The sequence below is a fragment of the Vulpes vulpes genome, chromosome 4 (genome assembly GCF_048418805.1).
Source record: "Vulpes vulpes isolate BD-2025 chromosome 4, VulVul3, whole genome shotgun sequence".
NCBI lineage: Eukaryota > Metazoa > Chordata > Mammalia > Carnivora > Canidae > Vulpes > Vulpes vulpes.
In genome coordinates this window covers 111,494,770-111,511,059 of record NC_132783.1, presented here as the reverse complement: position 1 = coordinate 111,511,059, position 16,290 = coordinate 111,494,770, and the positions used below count along the sequence as shown (strand labels likewise).

General features: G+C 49.6%; 1 protein-coding gene across 1 annotated transcript; it reads left to right on the top strand.

Annotated features, from left to right (window-relative positions):
* The first annotated feature begins 2,947 nt into the window (after positions 1-2,947).
* Positions 2,948-15,900, top strand: NIPAL4 (NIPA like domain containing 4). Its single transcript, XM_072756746.1, has 6 exons — positions 2,948-3,162; positions 6,200-6,439; positions 9,286-9,342; positions 10,524-10,614; positions 12,564-12,724; positions 13,558-15,900. The coding sequence occupies exons 1-6, from the start codon at positions 3,126-3,128 to the stop codon at positions 14,184-14,186; spliced, it is 1,215 nt and encodes a 404-aa protein (XP_072612847.1). The 5' UTR covers positions 2,948-3,125; the 3' UTR covers positions 14,187-15,900.
* Positions 15,901-16,290: the final 390 nt, after the last annotated feature.

Genomic DNA, 16,290 nt, shown 5'->3' with positions numbered 1-16,290 from the left:
TCCTCACTCTCTGGATGCTGATGCCACCAGCCCTGGAGAAGCCCCGCCTCCTTCTAGAACAAATGGGGAGCCTGAGGCCCAGAGGGTGTGGAAGGCCCTCCAGTAGATCCCAGCTCCCTCCACCTCAGCTCCCTGCCCTAAAACATGAAACTCACCTAACTCCGAAAAGCCTTGCCTCAAAGCACAGGGTGAACTCAGTACTGCCCTTAGCCCCGGGCAAGGGACCCCATGCCCGGGAGCCTAAAATTTAGCAGCTCCACAAATCGCAAACCCATCCACAAATATATATATTAAAGAACACAGGTGGGGGCACCTGGGTGGCTTAGGCAGTTAAGTGTCTGACTTCGGCTTAGGTCATGATCTCAGGGTCCTGGATCAAGCCTCGCATTGGGCCCCCTACTGAGCAGGAGTCTGCTTCGTCCTCTCCCTCTGCCCCTCTCCCCTGCTTGTGTTCTCTCTCTCTTCTTTCTCTCTCTCTCTCAAACAAATAAAATCAGAGAGAAAGGAAGAAAGAAAGAAAGAAAGAAAGAAGAAAGGAAAGAAAGAAAGAAAGAAAGAAAGAAAGAAAGAAAGAAAGAAAGAAAGAAAGAAAGGAAGAAAGATGTATATTTGTCTCTCAAGATCTGGCCTCAGCTCTGTCACGATGTGACTATAATCTAAACATCCTCTCTTGTGCTTATGATTAAAAAAGCCCAGGCCAGAAAGAAAGACCACAAATCTTTTGTTCTATGTCCTTGGAACAAACTCAGAGACTGAAGGTAGTGAGTGTTTGCGGTTGGTACTTCCACCAGCCTCAGAGGTGGACATGTTTTGTAGCATGTGTTAGATCCAAGCAGCAGAAATACTCAGGAGAAAGAAAAGACCAATTAAATTATCTTGTCCAGTCCTCCTTCTCAGGTAGCATGGATGCTTCTATAATGAACTATCATTTCTGATCACCCAGTTTCTGGCTTCTCTGTGTTCCAATTCATACAGGACTTGGAGGTACTCACTTCCTGTGAACTCTGGTGCGCCACATCCCTCCAAAGTAAGGGGTAGATCTGGGTGCATTATGTCCCCATGAACTTGGATGTGGAATGTTAGTAATATCTGTGATTCCCTTTCCCCCTACCTTACCTATCTTGCCCCCAACCCCATGGTCTCTCTCTCTCTCTCTCTCTCTCTCTCTCTCTCTCTCTCTCACACACACACACACACACACACACACACACAGAGAGAGAGAGAGGACAAATGAGGAAAATGTTTCTCCTGGAGAGTGATTTGTTTAAAGTCACCCAGAAAGTGAGGGGGAGCTGCATGCTGGGAGAACCTATCTTTTGTGTCCCAGCCAGAAGGCCATGAGTTGAGGCTGGAGAAGGATGGCGGGGAGGATGGGCTGGGGGCAGAACCTGTTTACTCCTAGTTCCTTCGCTAGCTGGCACCTCGGGGGAGGGGGGGGGGGAGTTTCTCAGAGTAATATGGGTTTTTTCTATTCCTGTACTAAATGTTAACATTAAGGGAATCTAGTGACAGGTCTATGGAAACTTTCTGTAACTCCTTTGTGAATCTAAAGTTGTTTTATAACCAAAAGGTTGTTTGTTTGTTTGTTTGTTTTAGATTTTATTTATTCATGAAAGACAGAGAGAGAGAGAAAGAGAGAGAGGCACAGGCAGAGGCACAGGCAGAGGGAGAAGCAGGCTTCCCACAACGTGCCCGATATGGGACTCTATTCTGGATCCCGGAATCATGCCCTGAGCTAAAGGCAGATGCTCAACCGCTGAGCCACCCAAGTGTCCCCAAAAGGTTTTCTTAAAGTACATTTTTCCCCATCTGTACCATGGAGAGAGTAATGGTCCCTACCTCGTAGGAGGCTCAAATGATATAATGTCTGTATAGGTTTTAGTACAGGGTCTGTCCCATAGTGAAGACTCCATAAGTAATTATTTTTAAAAGCTGCCTCCTCCAGGAGGTGGTGACCACCATTGCCGGAACTGGCCACTGTTTCCTTGGTGGTCCTATGTCTTCACTACTCAGGAGCAGGAGTGTATTTCAGTCTAAAATACTGGGCCTATTCGTGTGGCCACTGGGAACATTCTCTTGCTCTTCACTCTTCCACTTCCTAGCTGGGAAACCCAGTAAGTTACTTGATCACACTGCGCCTTAGTTTCCTTTCTGTAAATAATGAAAAATACGTTCTGCACACGGTTGTCCTGAGGATTAAATGAACAGGGATTTTTTCAGCACTAATCACGGCACCTGGCCTATAGTAAGCACTACAAGTGTTTTTAAGGTCCAACACAGTGTTTCCCTAATTTATTTTTACTATTACCCATAGTAGTAACTATACTTTCCATAACTAGTTTTTTTCAGGGTGATTTGGAAGACACCAGCTTCTAGATAGTAGATCCTATTTTGTTTTTCTCATTAATATATAAGGTTCTCCAGGGACAGAGAGTATATCTGACTCCTTTGGGTCTCCAATCGCTTGGAAGGAGAAATTTACTTCTCTCGTTCAATTTGCCAAACTTCTGTCATCCACTCATTGCGCATACAGGTACCGGCCGTTTATTCAGCGCCTACTCACTAAGTGTCTGTTGTGCACTGGCGTCCAGCACACATCAGATCTACGTTGAATGAATGAACAGGGCGGGCAGGCAGGGAAGTAGGAGGCCAGGAGGGCAGGCAGGCGGGAAAACACCAGGGGCCCGGACCCCCTGCCCCACCAGCGCTGCAGTCGGCCCCACGTTCCCGCTGCGCCTCGGCCAGGCAGTGCCCCCTCCGCCACCTCGGGACGCAGCCCTGTGACCCGCGCAGCCGGTGCAGTCCCTCGAGGCGGAGGGGCGGCGCCGGGAGCCCCGCAGCCTCCGCACCCCGGAGCCGCGCGCCCCTCTGCCGGCATCTCGAGCGCGGGGCCCCCGGCCCGGGGAGTCGCCCAGGACGCGGGGTGACTCCTCCCCGGGGACCGTCCCCTCCGGGGCGCGTCATTCTCTCCACCCCTGGGGCCGACCCGGCAGCTTCTCGCACGCGGGGCGAGTCGCGGGCACCTGCTCGGGAGCCGGGAGCCGGGAGCCGGGAGCCGGGAGCCGGGAGCCGGGAGCCGGGCGCAGGGGCGCAGGCGGCGGCGCGGGGGGCGGCGCGCAGGGCCCATGGAGCGGCCGGCGGGCAACGCCAGCTGCCAGAACGGTGCGTGCGGGGGCGCGGCGGGGCGGGCGGGTCCCGGCGAGGAGCGGGGTTCCGGCCCCTTCCCCCCACCTGGAGCCGGCAGCCGAGGGGGATGGCGCCGGAGGGGGACAGCGCGGAGCGGGGCGGGGCAGCCGGCGGGGGCTCCCCGGCTCTTCCTTCTGTGCAGTTGCTGCAGGTTCAAGCACCTGCCCAGGTCCGGTGCTGCCCGGGGCCCGCCAAAGATGAGGGAGGGGGCGCAGAGCCTCACCACCCCAAAGCCACGCACCCCGGATAAGCAAGGACCCGAGCTTTACTGGAGGGATTCCTACCAGGCACCGGGGGGTAGGCTGGGCCCTTCACCTACATTGTCTCATTGAACCCTTAACTCTAGAGGGCAGGTGGGTATTATTACCTTGCTGCCTCCTTTCTGGAGAGAGAGAAACCGGGGTTCTGAAAAGCCTGATAATTTGCTCAAGCTCCTCCAGTGGGGGAAGTGGAACATAAAACTAGATCGGACTCGAAACCCCGTGCCCCTACCGCTGTGCTTTCTCTTGGTACGTCTCCACTTCGCTACTCCCTCTTAAAATTGAGCGGCTGATCAGGTAGCCTGGTTTCTCGAACTTCTTTTCTCCTAGTGAAGTGTTCAAAGCCGGCTCTTTGGGTGTTGGCTGGCTTTGGTGTCCAACAATGCAGTCCATTTTCAGCCTCACCTTCCCCTGGGGAAGAATTCATGCCCTGGTCCTCGCATATTCTGGAACAGGAGTGGGGCTCACCAGGCCCAACACCCATTTGTCTAATGAGCATCCTCCTCGGAATTGGATTTTCTTTGGCCACCATCCCGCTCTCCTTTTCTTTTTGTCTTTATGGGAAAACTCAATTCAGGGGAGGGTGCTGTGCCCTTGGGTGCCTCAGGCATCCCCAAAACAGGCAAGCTCACTGTTTGGCTCCACCTCTGGAGATGCACCAGGATGGCAGGTGAAGGGGGTGGGAATGGGATTGGCCTTCCTCTTGGGAGTCACCTTCCTTGGCCCATGTCCTAGCTCTGGCTCATTTCCTGAGTTCAGGGAACTCCCCAGACTCGACTGTCTGAACTGAAGAACAGCTGTGAGAGGTCAGACCAAATCTGATTAGGGTTGGCAATGGCTTTTTGTCTTACCCTTTCTTGATTGTGACACAGGTGTCAGGAAGAGGCATCTCCCATTGCAAAAGACACATGGATGGCCCCTGGTGGGTTCCAGGTCCAGCTCTGCTCCTGGGTTTTTGTGAGACTCAAAGAAGTCCTTCCCCTTCTCAGGGCCTCAGTTCTCCTGCCCGCAAGTAAGAGAGTTAGGCAGGCTGTCTTCTCGGGATTCTCCCAGCACCATCGTTCTGAGCTTCTGTGCCATAGAAGAAAGGTCAACATTGCCCTGACTCTGTTCCACCAAGATGCCACTCTCTGATCCAGATACGCCAGTGCCAGAGCTGCATGACCGTGGACTTTGGGGCACACCTAGTGCTGTAGTGGCCTGTAGTTCTAACTGGTCTGAGGAGAAGTGCCTGGCCCAGGCGTACATCCCTGGCACAGGAGCCTGTAGTTTTGTGACCCACAGTTTGAGAAAAATCAGAAGGTTTTCACAAACTCAAATGCCTACAGGGGCTGAGCACATCACCAAAATGGATGAAGGGACCCAGGTACGGACTTTGGGGGAATTTCAAAGAGCCTGTCCTCAGGCGGCAACCACTCTCAGCTGCAATCAGTTGTTGGCTCTGGGAAGGTGAACTTGATAAGGTCAATGGAGGCAGCTCAAAAGCTGAGTTTTCGTGGAAAATCCGATTTTAAATGTTGGTAATGAATTCAGAAGTTGTAACAACCCCCAAGAGGCCAGATGAACCACCCACCCCACCCCCACCCTTGCTGCCTGCTCCGTGGGTTGTGTGTAGCAGTGAAGAGCAGGCCTTTGGCATCACATGGACTTGGGAACAGTTTGGCTTCCCGTTTGCCACCAGTGCAGTCTTGTTCAGCTCACCAAATGTACTAGGGCCCCAGTTTCTTCAACTAAAACCCTGCACATGATCACTGTGCCATTTCCATGACAGAAATGCTCATGGAAAGCCTGAGAGTAGAGGATCATGTGAGTCCTGGCTATGGGGGATAATTGGCTGTGCTTTATGGTGCTTTACTGAACTTGAGCCACTTAACTCCTCTGGCTGAGGATCTGCCCCTCAGCCCCAAGTCTGTCTTATGGTCCTTGGTGTTTGTGCCAGAAGACCCAGCAAGGGTTGGCAGGTTCTGGGGCATGAGGGCTGATTCTGACTCTCAGGATCTCTAGGACTTGGAAAGCAAACTAAAGAAGATTCTACATGGTGTCATAGGGACACCGATCCCTCTGAGGCTTCAAGGAGGCCCCAGCTACAGACCATGGGCACCAGAGATCTTAGAATAAAACCCGGAAATGGTCAGTTCTAACCAACAGTCTGCTTATATTTAGTTATCTTCAGGCCTGGAAAGGGCTGTGGGCTCTCTAGCCTCACTCCTTCATGTTAACGTCAGGAGTGTCCACTAAGGCTGGAGGTAGGGATATGGAAGTGAAGAGGCCTCTTGGAGGGGAAAATCCCTGTGTGATCCTGAGCTGTTGGAGGTCCAGGGGCTGGGAGGGGATTCCTGAGAATGTGGGAGGTTGGATCCGGTGATGCCTGAGAACTTGGAGGAGCCTTCTTGGTGTGTGGAGCATCAGTACACCTTAGTGGTTATGTGCTGGAGTTCTGGAGTCAGACAGTCTGTGTTCTTAGGCAAGGTGCCTGACCTTTCATGACCTCTATGTCTCATCTATGAAATGAGAATTCAAGATGGCACTTATCTGACAGATGGTTATAAAAATTGGATGAGTTCATGCAAATGAAACCCCTAGCCTGGGGTAAGCACCCCGTGAATCTCTGTTATTGTTGGGCTGAGGCCCATTGTGCAGACAGAGGCCCACTGCCACTAAAGTATGGGATCTGAAACACTAGCCAATTCCAATATTTTGCAAGCATGCAGATGCCCCCAGCATGACTCTCTTATCATGGTCTTCCCATCCAGGTTCCCTGATCAGCCTATACTGCTCTTCCCAACAAGTCCTGTGCCAGATCGTCGGTGACCTCAGCCCCCCGGTGCCCAGCAATGTCACCTCTCACACCTGGAAGGAGAGGTTCAGGGAGAACTATAGCTTCTACATTGGCCTGGGCCTGGCCTTCTTGTCCAGCTTCCTCATTGGCAGCAGCGTCATCCTCAAGAAGAAAGGCCTTCAGCGACTGGTGGCCTCCGGGGCTACACGGGCTGGTAGGTCCTGGCAGGGAAGGTGGGCATGGGGTGTAGGCGGCTGAGCCCCCAGCCAGCTCCATGAACCTCCTTTACAGGGGGCCTCTGGGGGAGCTGGAGAGCCTGGCCTACATGGTCACAAAAGGCTCCTTGTCAACCTCACTGGGAATCCAATCCACCAACAGGAGACCTTCTTTTAAAATCCAACATTTCTGGAGAACTTTAAGATCAGTTAATTGGGGGTACAGATGAGGAAAAGTCTCAGGGCTAAGAATCAGAAACCCCAGATCTAGTCCCATTCTTTTTCTTACAAGCTGTGTCATTATAGGCAAGCCCCAACTTTCCTGCAAAATGGGAATGCAAACACCTCTGACCAGGACATTGTCACACACCAGTGTGCCCTCACAGCCTCTCAGATGGAGCCCCCTTACAGGCTACAAAAGATTATTGAGTCACTGTCCACAAGGGATTTGTTTGTTTGGAAATAAGGTATATATCTATGAACCCATTCTGAAGAAAAGGAATCATGTAAAAGAATTTGTTCATTTAATTATCATTTACCATATACCTGTTGTATGCCAGGTCCATGCTGGACCTGGGGACACAGTGTCCCATGGCGGCATTGATCATGTAGGAGAGTCAACAGGCAATTGTTCCAGAATGTGTGATGTGCTGTCTATCATGGGGAAAATACAGAACGCTTTGGGAATATTTGGAGTGCATGTAATGCCCAGGCTTGGAAGGTTAGGGGAGCTTTTCTATAAGAGATGATCTGGAAGGTGGGACTTAAACAATGAGATGGCAAGATGAAGGGGAAAAGAGGAAGATGTGGTGTTCCAGGCAGAAAGAACAGCATGTGCAAAGGCCCAGAGGTGAGAGAGCATGAGTGAAGCTGAAAGAGTTCAGGCTGGTTGGAGCACAGGGCAGTGGAAAGAGTTGGGGGAGGGGCCAGATCTCGAAGGGTCTTAGGAGCTACGCCACAGGGTTTGGGTACAATTGTAAGTGACAAAGGTTTTACACAGGAGAAAGACATAGTTCAATTTAGGATCTGAAAAGATTCCTGGTTGCTGGGTGGGCAATGGATTAGGGGACAAGACTGGCACCTAGGAGACCAGTTAGGGAAGAGAGACAGCAGAACTTGGGCCAGGGGAGTTGCAGTGGGAACGGAGACAGTGGGGAGTCCAGAGATAGCCTTCGAAGGTAGAACTTACTGGGCTTGGTGTTGACTGGCTCCAAGGGGAGGGTAGAGACAGAAGCGAGACTGACTCAGCTTTCTCACTTGAGCAACTGGGGAGATGAGGGTGCTGTTTTCAGAGATGAAGAATTCAGGACGAGCAGGTTTATGGGAAGATGATGGTTCAAGTTGGGACGTGTTCAGTTTAGTGTTCTGTGGGACACTGCTTTGGAAGCACACTCCCCAGGTTCCAATTCCAGCTCTTTAATTCCTGGTGATGTGATCCTGGACAGGGGAAGTGTCTCAGTCTCCTCATCTGTAAAATGGGGTTCTGAACAGTTCCAGCCTTTAGGATTATTGAGAAGATAGGTAGTATGTTTACCAAGAGGCTTGGGACAGAGTCAGCACGAGTATCGGCACTACTGTTAATCTAAGTGGAGGGCCAAGCAGACAGTTGGATACCCAGCTCTAGAGCCAGGTGCCCTCTAAGTGGAGAGCTGGGAGGAGCGGGGAGGAAGTCAAGATCAATGGTCTTTTCTGCTCTGTCCTTTACCTCTGCACAAGTGTTTGAAAGTCTACCGTGTGAACCAAGCAAACACAATTCCAGGCCTCATACTGCCTCCATTTTAGTGGGAGAAATGCCAGAAAATAAATACATGAACTCAAATTATAAATGAGTGTCATGAAGGAGAAGATTTGGGTGTGATGAAAGAGAATCCCAAGGGGGAAATAACAGAGATAGGGAGTCAGGGAGGGCATTTCAGGGGAAGCAACATTCGAGCAAAGTCCCGTAGAGAGTGTAGATAGAAGTAAATATTGTTAAGAAGACTTTTCCCAACACAGAAAAGCACATGCAAGGGTCCTAAGGCCAAAAAGAGCTCATCATTTTGGAGGAACTAAAAGAAAGCCTGAGTGGCTAGATAGTAATGACAAGTATGGCAAGAGATGCCTTTGGAAACATGAACAGGGTCAAAACTATGAACTGGCTTGTTGAGGATTTTGGTCTTTATTCCAAGAGTATTTGGAAGCCATTGGCCTGCTACAAACTGAGGAGTAACAATATGATTTACATTCTTAAGAGACCATTGGTTGCTATGAGGAAAGGGGTTATAAAGGGATGATGAGAGTGTAACCAGATGAACCATAGGAGGCTATTGCCTCACAATGGGCCAGAGGTGGTTGTGCCTTGGAATCGGGGTGGTGAGATTGTAGTGGAGTGGACACATGTGAGATGCTCTTTGGAGAGGGAATCAACAGGATGGATGGAATTCAGAAGGTAGAGGAGTAGGAGAGTCAAGGGTAGTTTCCTGGTTTCTGGCTTAAGCAACGAGGTACATAGAGGTGCCACTTACTGAGTTTCATTTGGTAGATGGGGAGCATTTAGAATCAAGAGTTCTATTTAGGACAGAGTTTGGGATGCCTGTGAGAGATCCAGGAGATGTCAAGTAAGCAATCGGATGTACACCGAAAGGCTCAGTATACATATATGAAATAAGGACACTCATGTAAAGATGGTATTTAAAACTTTGAAAATGGATAAATTCACCCAGGAAGGGACCCAGAGGCAAGCCCAGAGGACTAACCACAGTGAACATGTATTGAACCCTTTGAGATTAGGGAGTGAAGGTAGACATAGGAAAGGTGCCTGAGAAAGCATGGCCAAGCTCTAACTTTGTGTCCATTCTTTCTACAGTGGACGGAGGGTATGGCTACCTGAAGGATGCGATGTGGTGGGCTGGATTCCTCACCAGTAAGTGGGTTCTTTCCTAACGACACTGACCCATTGAGGGTAGAGGTGGAGATGAAAGGAGAGGTGGATGGGTTTTTTCCTGTCTTCATTGCACAAAGTGTGAATCTGAGGCCCAGATTCTCAAGGGGGAAATCCTTGGCATCTTTGCAGGCAGAGCATTTTCTGTATATATCAGATCACATTCTCCACCCAAAGTTGGTCAGTCCTTCAGCCAGGAAACACGTATTCCCAGCGGGGTTTGTAGAGAGCTGCCAATGATAAAGGTGTAATTTCTCAACTTCCCTTGACATGGAGAGAGTCATCACTGCCGGTTGGAGTCTGTTGGACTTCTACATGGTAGAGGCTGGGTCTCCTCAGCCAGTTTTCCCATTCCACAGGCAATGTGTTGGCTCACTTAGAACCTGGCTGGTCTGCCACTTATGGTTTCCTTAAATTTTCACATTCACACATTTCCCTGGCTTTCCACCCATCCTGTCTGGCTTTCAAAACCCTAATTCTTGTGAATGGAAATTTAGCCAGCTTTCTGTTTATAAGTCAGGTCCCAGTCCTAGCCAAGGCTATCACATTCATCTTCTACTTTCAAAGGGCACACCCAGGTCATTCTCTACAACAGAGACAGGAAATGCACTTGTAGGAGGAGTCTGCAAACTGGAAACTCAAAGGTGGAGAATTCGGCTACTTGGGAATGTCATACTTTCTCACCACCTGCCCACCGGTCTAGGCTAGACACAGTTCCTCTGCGACAGATGGCTCATGACCAACTGCTACTTGGAGAATCAGTAACTAAATGTTTCTTTATTTGGTAATTAACACTTTCTAGAACTTAGAGATCCAGACCAAACATTGGCAGTCCCCAAGGTACACTCAACTGTGACCTGAACTAGAAGCCAGGATGCCTCAAGAGCAAGAAGGCATCCTTCCACAAACTTGTCATGTGACCTTGGACACTAGGTCTCACTCGCCAATCTTTAAAATGGAAGGATTTGATCAGGCTGGTCTGGACCTGACCTTCTGACCAGATTCACTAGGGGGAAAGAGTAAGGATCAAGACTTGAGGGAATGCTGGCCTGGGATTCTGTGAACGGTTGATCACTGAATGATGCTGTCTCTGCCCAGGTTAATTTGGGCTGCAGATGGTTCATTGAAACCACGCTAGCCTGTTTTCTCTCTTTATTTCCTAGTGGCTGCTGGAGAAGTCGCCAACTTTGGGGCCTATGCATTTGCTCCTGCAACAGTTGTCACGCCTTTGGGAGCACTGAGTGTCCTCATAAGGTTGTTGTCACCTCTCACGCTGTCTCTGCCTCCTTCCTATATTCAGTTTGTTGAGGGCTAGATCTGCAAGTGGGGTCAACTGCCACTTGCAACCAGGGACCTGAGTTGGTCCCAGCTCCCAGAGAGAGGCACCGTGCTGGTCAGAGCCCCTGATCCTTGGATTGTTTGCAGCCACCTGTTCTAGCATCCCCTCAAATGACTGGCCAATAGCGGGGCAGACCAAGCCCAAGCTGGTTGGAAGGGCTTCCACTGTGACCATGTTGAATGTCTCATGTCAGTCTTTTGGTGTCTCAGTGGACACAACATGCAAGTTGAGAAGCATGAGCTGGAGACCAGTGCTCCCTGAGTTCTAACCTTAAGTTCTGCCACTTAGTATCTATATTACCATGGGCCAGTCACTTCACTACTCTAAGCCTCAACTTCCCCATATGCTCAGTGGGGATGCTAATAACACCTACCTGAAGGCATTGCTTCAAGTGTGCTTCCCATTGCCCCATTCTTCTTGAACTATGAGCATAGTTACTCTGTGGGGGTCTTGGAGCCCCATTTGAAGCTGGCTGTGATTATTGGCTTAACCTGGGAGCCTAGGTATATTGCAGCCAACCATACCCAGCCCCCATAGTTCCCTGTTTTATCCTCTTGATGACAATTTTGTAACATTTACACAAACAAAACCAAACAGAACCATGACTCACATTACACAGTTGGCTGATGAAGCTGTGATACCACTATCACATATCTGATTAATGTACAAATCCCCACTCCCAGGAAGTTGGGAGAGGTAGGAAATCCTCCATCGTGTGACCTCAGCCTGGGCTAATGTCCCCAGACTCTCTTGAATGCAAATGTTTGTGGTAGTTTTAGAGGAGAGATGGAAGACAGTCAAAGGAGCTTGGACATCAATCCCCTCTCTCTCGCTACCTTAAACAAGAATTTTGGGGGAGTAATTCAGTCCTGGATCAGCCAAATGCTTTTTACCCTAAGCTAATGTTCCCTTTATAAAGAAACAGAAACCTGCCCTGTGAGCATACTTGTCCTGCCCAATTTGCCTCCCTTCTTCCCCTACCTCTGCCACCTCATCTGAGAATGTGAGGAGAATGAAAATGGTATCACTAGCAAGAAACTGGAGGTGTTCGGGCCAGAAAAGAGAAAACTCAGGGAAGTCATAGGAATTCTCTTCAATGAGGTATAGAGGAAAACCCATAGGCTTTATAATTAGAAATTCAGCTAAAATCCTGGCCCTGCAATTCACCTGTTGTATAACCTTGCCAAGTTATGTTAACTTCTACAAGATTCAGTTTTCTCATCTATAAAATGGGGATAGTATATTTTACTTCTCGAAGAGTTGTGGAATGTTAATGAAATATAATAAGCAGAAAATTCGTAGCATAATACCTAGTACATAATACATGCCCAAGACGTAGTGCCTATAATTGTCATTATAGTTGTTTATATTATTGGATACAAATGGAAGAAGGAATCAATGTGTTCTGTATGACTCAAGGAATAGGAATAGGATAATGAGTAGAAGTTGTCATATTTTTGATGACCAGAATAAGCCTACAATAGATTCACTTGCCTTGGGAAGGGGTGAGTTGCTTGCCATCAGAGGTATACAAGCCAAGCCTGACAGCAGTCTGTTCATAATGTTAAGGGAAGATGTGCTCATCGGGTGGGAAGTTAGACAAGAATGCCTTGAAGGGCTTTTCTGACTCTTCTATTTAGGGAGGCTTTTTGTCTCTAAAATGAAAGAAGTCCACATGTATGTCGATTCCTCCGGCACATGCTGGAACCCTCCCATCATTAAGTTTCTATTTCAAACACTTTGAGGAGGGGTGTAGTGAGTCCTGACCTGTTCTTCTCCATGAATGCTTGCTCAGCCCCCTTTCCCCTTCAGGACCCTGGGGCAGGCACGGCTGCTAATCCCTCTCTCCCATTTCCACATGCAGTGCCATCCTGTCCTCCTACTTCCTGGGAGAGAGTCTGAATCTGCTGGGGAAGCTGGGCTGTGTGATCTGTGTGGCTGGCAGCACAGTGATGGTGATACACGCCCCTGAGGAAGAGAAGGTCGCCACCGTAGTTGAGATGGCTGCCAAGATGAAAGACACAGGTAGGCTCCAAGGCCCTGTGAGCTGGCAGGCACTGGGGGATGAGCCACAGGGAAGGCCTAGCTGCGTGCTGACCATGCCAGGTGCTGCCACCAGGAGGAGAAGAAAGCCCATGAAGGAGAGGTGGGGGGGCTGGTCCTAGGGTTAGCTCACAGGCTTCCCAGCCTGCTGTGTATTGATTGATGCCATTTATCGTGTGTTTATTATGGGCCAGGCGTGGTTCTAAATACATTCTGTGCCTTGTCCTGGCCTGTTCAGGCTGCTATAACAGCCACCTAGTACCATAGACTAGGTGGCTTATAAACAACAGAATTTTCCTTCTTACAGATCTAGAGGCCAGGAAGTCCAAGATCAAGGCCCTGGTAGATTTGGTTCACAAATGGCCATCTTCTTTCAGTGTCCTCACATGGTGGAAGGGGTGGGGGAGCTCTCTGGGGTCCCTTTTATAGGGACACTAACCCCATTTATGGGGGCGCCCCCTCATGACCTAAATCACCTTCCAAGGGCCTCTGTCCAAACACCATCACACTGGGGATGAGCAGGGGGACGGCATAGTCTTGTAGCGTGCATTATCTCATTTAATCCCCCCAAAAAAGATCTATGAGGAAGGTCCTCTTATTAGCCCTGTTTTACAAATGAGGAAATGGAAGTCTTGTGGTGTAATTAATCCCTGCCCGAATTATTAAGAAGTTGTCACGTGGGACTGGAACTCGGGTCTGTCTGACTTCAGAGCCCAAACCCTTAGTGCTAATATCCCATTACTGTGGGTGGAGGGCTCTAGAAACTACTTGCATCCTCTACAGCTCCAATTATCTATTTTCCACCCCTCCTGAAGGGTACATCGTGTTTGCTGTGCTTCTGCTGGTGCTGTGCCTCATCCTCATCTTTGTCATCGCCCCGCGCTATGGACAAAGGAATATCCTCGTTTACATCATCATCTGCTCTGTGATCGGGGCCTTCTCCGTGTCCGCTGTCAAGGGTCTGGGCATCACCATAAAGAACTTCTTCCAGGGGATGCCAGTTGTGCGGCACCCCCTCCCCTACATTCTGTCCCTCATCCTGGCACTTTCTCTCAGCACTCAGGTCAACTTCCTCAACAGGGCGCTAGACATTTTTAATACCTCCTTGGTGTTCCCCATCTACTATGTCTTCTTCACCACGGTGGTGGTTACCTCCTCCATCATCCTCTTCAAGGAATGGTACAGCATGTCTGCAGTGGACATTGTGGGCACCCTCTCTGGCTTTGTCACCATCATTCTGGGTGTGTTCATGCTTCATGCTTTTAAAGACCTGGACATCAGCCAGACCAGCTTGCCCCACATGCACAAAAACCCAACCCCATCTCCCACCCCTGAGCCCACCGTCATTCGACTAGAAGACAAGAATGTCCTTGTGGATAATATAGAACTTTCCAGCACCCCATCACCAGAAGAGAAGCCCAAAGTATTTATAATCCATTCTTAAGGCTTGGAATACATGAGTGAGGAGATGAGCTCTACGGTACAGCCTGACCTCTCAAGTTCAGAGGCACCTGGTCATTTTCACCACAACTGTTACCAATGGGCTCTCTTCTCTTGAGATGTTCATTTATACCTCATCACTGTTTCCAGAAGGAAAATCCCTACCCAGTGAGTGGTGGCGGCAGAACTTCATGGATACAGCCTCAGTGACCAAATACCCTACTTTCTGTTGGTGCCAGCAGGTCCCCTGGACCTCCCTTCCCACTTGTTTCCTCAGCGCCATCTTCGTGTTGTTGAGAAGAAGAGAGAATTCGACCCGTTGAATGTAGCACAGGCCAAGAACTTCCCTGCCATGCTGGTTGTCAGGAAATCCCTAGCACTAGATCTCCTGAGACTGAATCCCCTTCCTCGGCCCAAGGATGAACTGCAGCTGCTTCCCACTCCCAGAGGCCCAGAGAGCAATTCATCATGCCTCCCCATCCAGAGCCAACAATTAATGTGGGACGTCTTGCTGCTTTTGCCACTTCCTCTTTGGAGACAAAAGCATGACCTCAGCTGACCTTCTTACTGTGAAAACCACCTGATGTCTCAGGGAACATTTCTACCAGCCCCGTTCCCCGAGCGCTCCAGCCTGGAGGTCACCACCTTAGTTTTTGTCCACTCCACTCCCATCCCCCACCTCCCTCTGTCTCTCTCTATATCCTAAGGAGTCGTCATTGGGACATTCAGGCAATTACCTTAGGACTCAAAACGAAATGACAAGAACACAACAAAAGATACTCCACAGCCATGCTCTGCTGGTCCAACCCAGTGTTTCATTTCTCTGGAAAGAGAACAGCATTTTCATTGCTTTTAAAAGTAGTCTGGCTGTCAAGCTAGAATTTGGCAGAATGAACTTTCCTTTTCCTCAAGGAGTAAACCAAAATAGGATCTGGGGAGATGGCGAGAAGGAGGAGCCGAGTCAGGATTTGGCAGAAAGCAGCCATAGGCCTCTAGAAACCTGGGGCTGGCTTCTGTGTTTACTCTGGTGCCCAACCAAGAACCCAGGTGGTAAGGGCTCTGGGTAGTTTCTGGACTGTAACGGCCTTAGAGGCTTGAGCAGTAGGATCAGCTCTGAACTTCAGTGACCAAGTGGGGTGTAAGCTTGGCGTGGGGGGAGTTCTGGCTGTTGATCAGATTGCCGCAACACCCTGGGAAACAGCAGGTCGTGACTGCTCCAACACCATCTGTTTTGGGGACTGTCTTTAGTCTCCTCACATTGGCCAGAAGCATTCAAAAAACAAGAGCAGCTGGAGAAAGATGATTTCTTTCCTGCCTTCTTTCTGGCTCCAGGATATGGGAGTTGGTAGACACACCATTGGAAGGGAAGGAAGAGAGCCAGTGTATCTATAAAGAGGGAAGGCTTGGTCCTCAGCCCCCAAGTGGGTGCAGAGCCTCCCCTTATAACCCCAAAACTGTGTTCCACGCCCTAACCTGGGCAACTCTTGCCAAACCTGGGCCAGACTCTTGCTGGCCTTGATGCTCCAAAGGCCCAGCTGACTGACAGGCTGGCTTCTTGCACCTCCAGCCTCAAATCCCTGGTTTTTAATGAATGTGTATTTCTGTGTGTAACTAAAATCAATGCAACATGTTGGATCTTGAGAATGGCAGTAATCTAAGGGCCCCGAGAGTGTGGCCTGCAGGGTCAAGAATAAAGACCTCTGAGCATGTTTACTTGATACTTGTGTCTTGGCCTTCCTTGGACATGGAACAATTAAACTGGTTTGTCTGGTGCTGGGGGGTTGGTCCCTGATCTCTGGAGGGATGCGGCTGCCAAGAGAGTCCTTATGGTAGTGTTCACAGCCACACCCTCACTGCAGTGGGAAAGGCTGTTTTGGGAATATCAGTTGAAGATACTCATCCCTGGTCAATGCCTGGGCCCCGTACTGGGAGCCAGGCACAGTACTTAGAGCTTCCTGTGAATTCTTTAAGTCCTCACAAATCCCCAAGGTAGATACATTTTAAATCTCCATTTTATATATGCAGAAAGGGTTTCAGGGAGGTTAAGTAATCACCCAAGGTGACACAGCCAGGAAGAATCAAAGTTGCTCTCTGGCTCTAAGCCTATA

What these genes read in the sequence shown, in the direction of transcription:
- NIPAL4 (XM_072756746.1), top strand. Translation starts at nt 3,126, where the DNA reads ATGGAGCGGCCGGCGGGCAACGCCAGCTGCCAGAACG. An exon ending in CTCCGGGGCTACACGGGCTG is followed by an intron (nt 6,440 to 9,285) that starts GTAGGTCCTGGC and finishes TTCTTTCTACAG; the next exon opens with TGGACGGAGGGTATGGCTAC. An exon ending in GCACTGAGTGTCCTCATAAG is followed by an intron (nt 10,615 to 12,563) that starts GTTGTTGTCACC and finishes TTCCACATGCAG; the next exon opens with TGCCATCCTGTCCTCCTACT.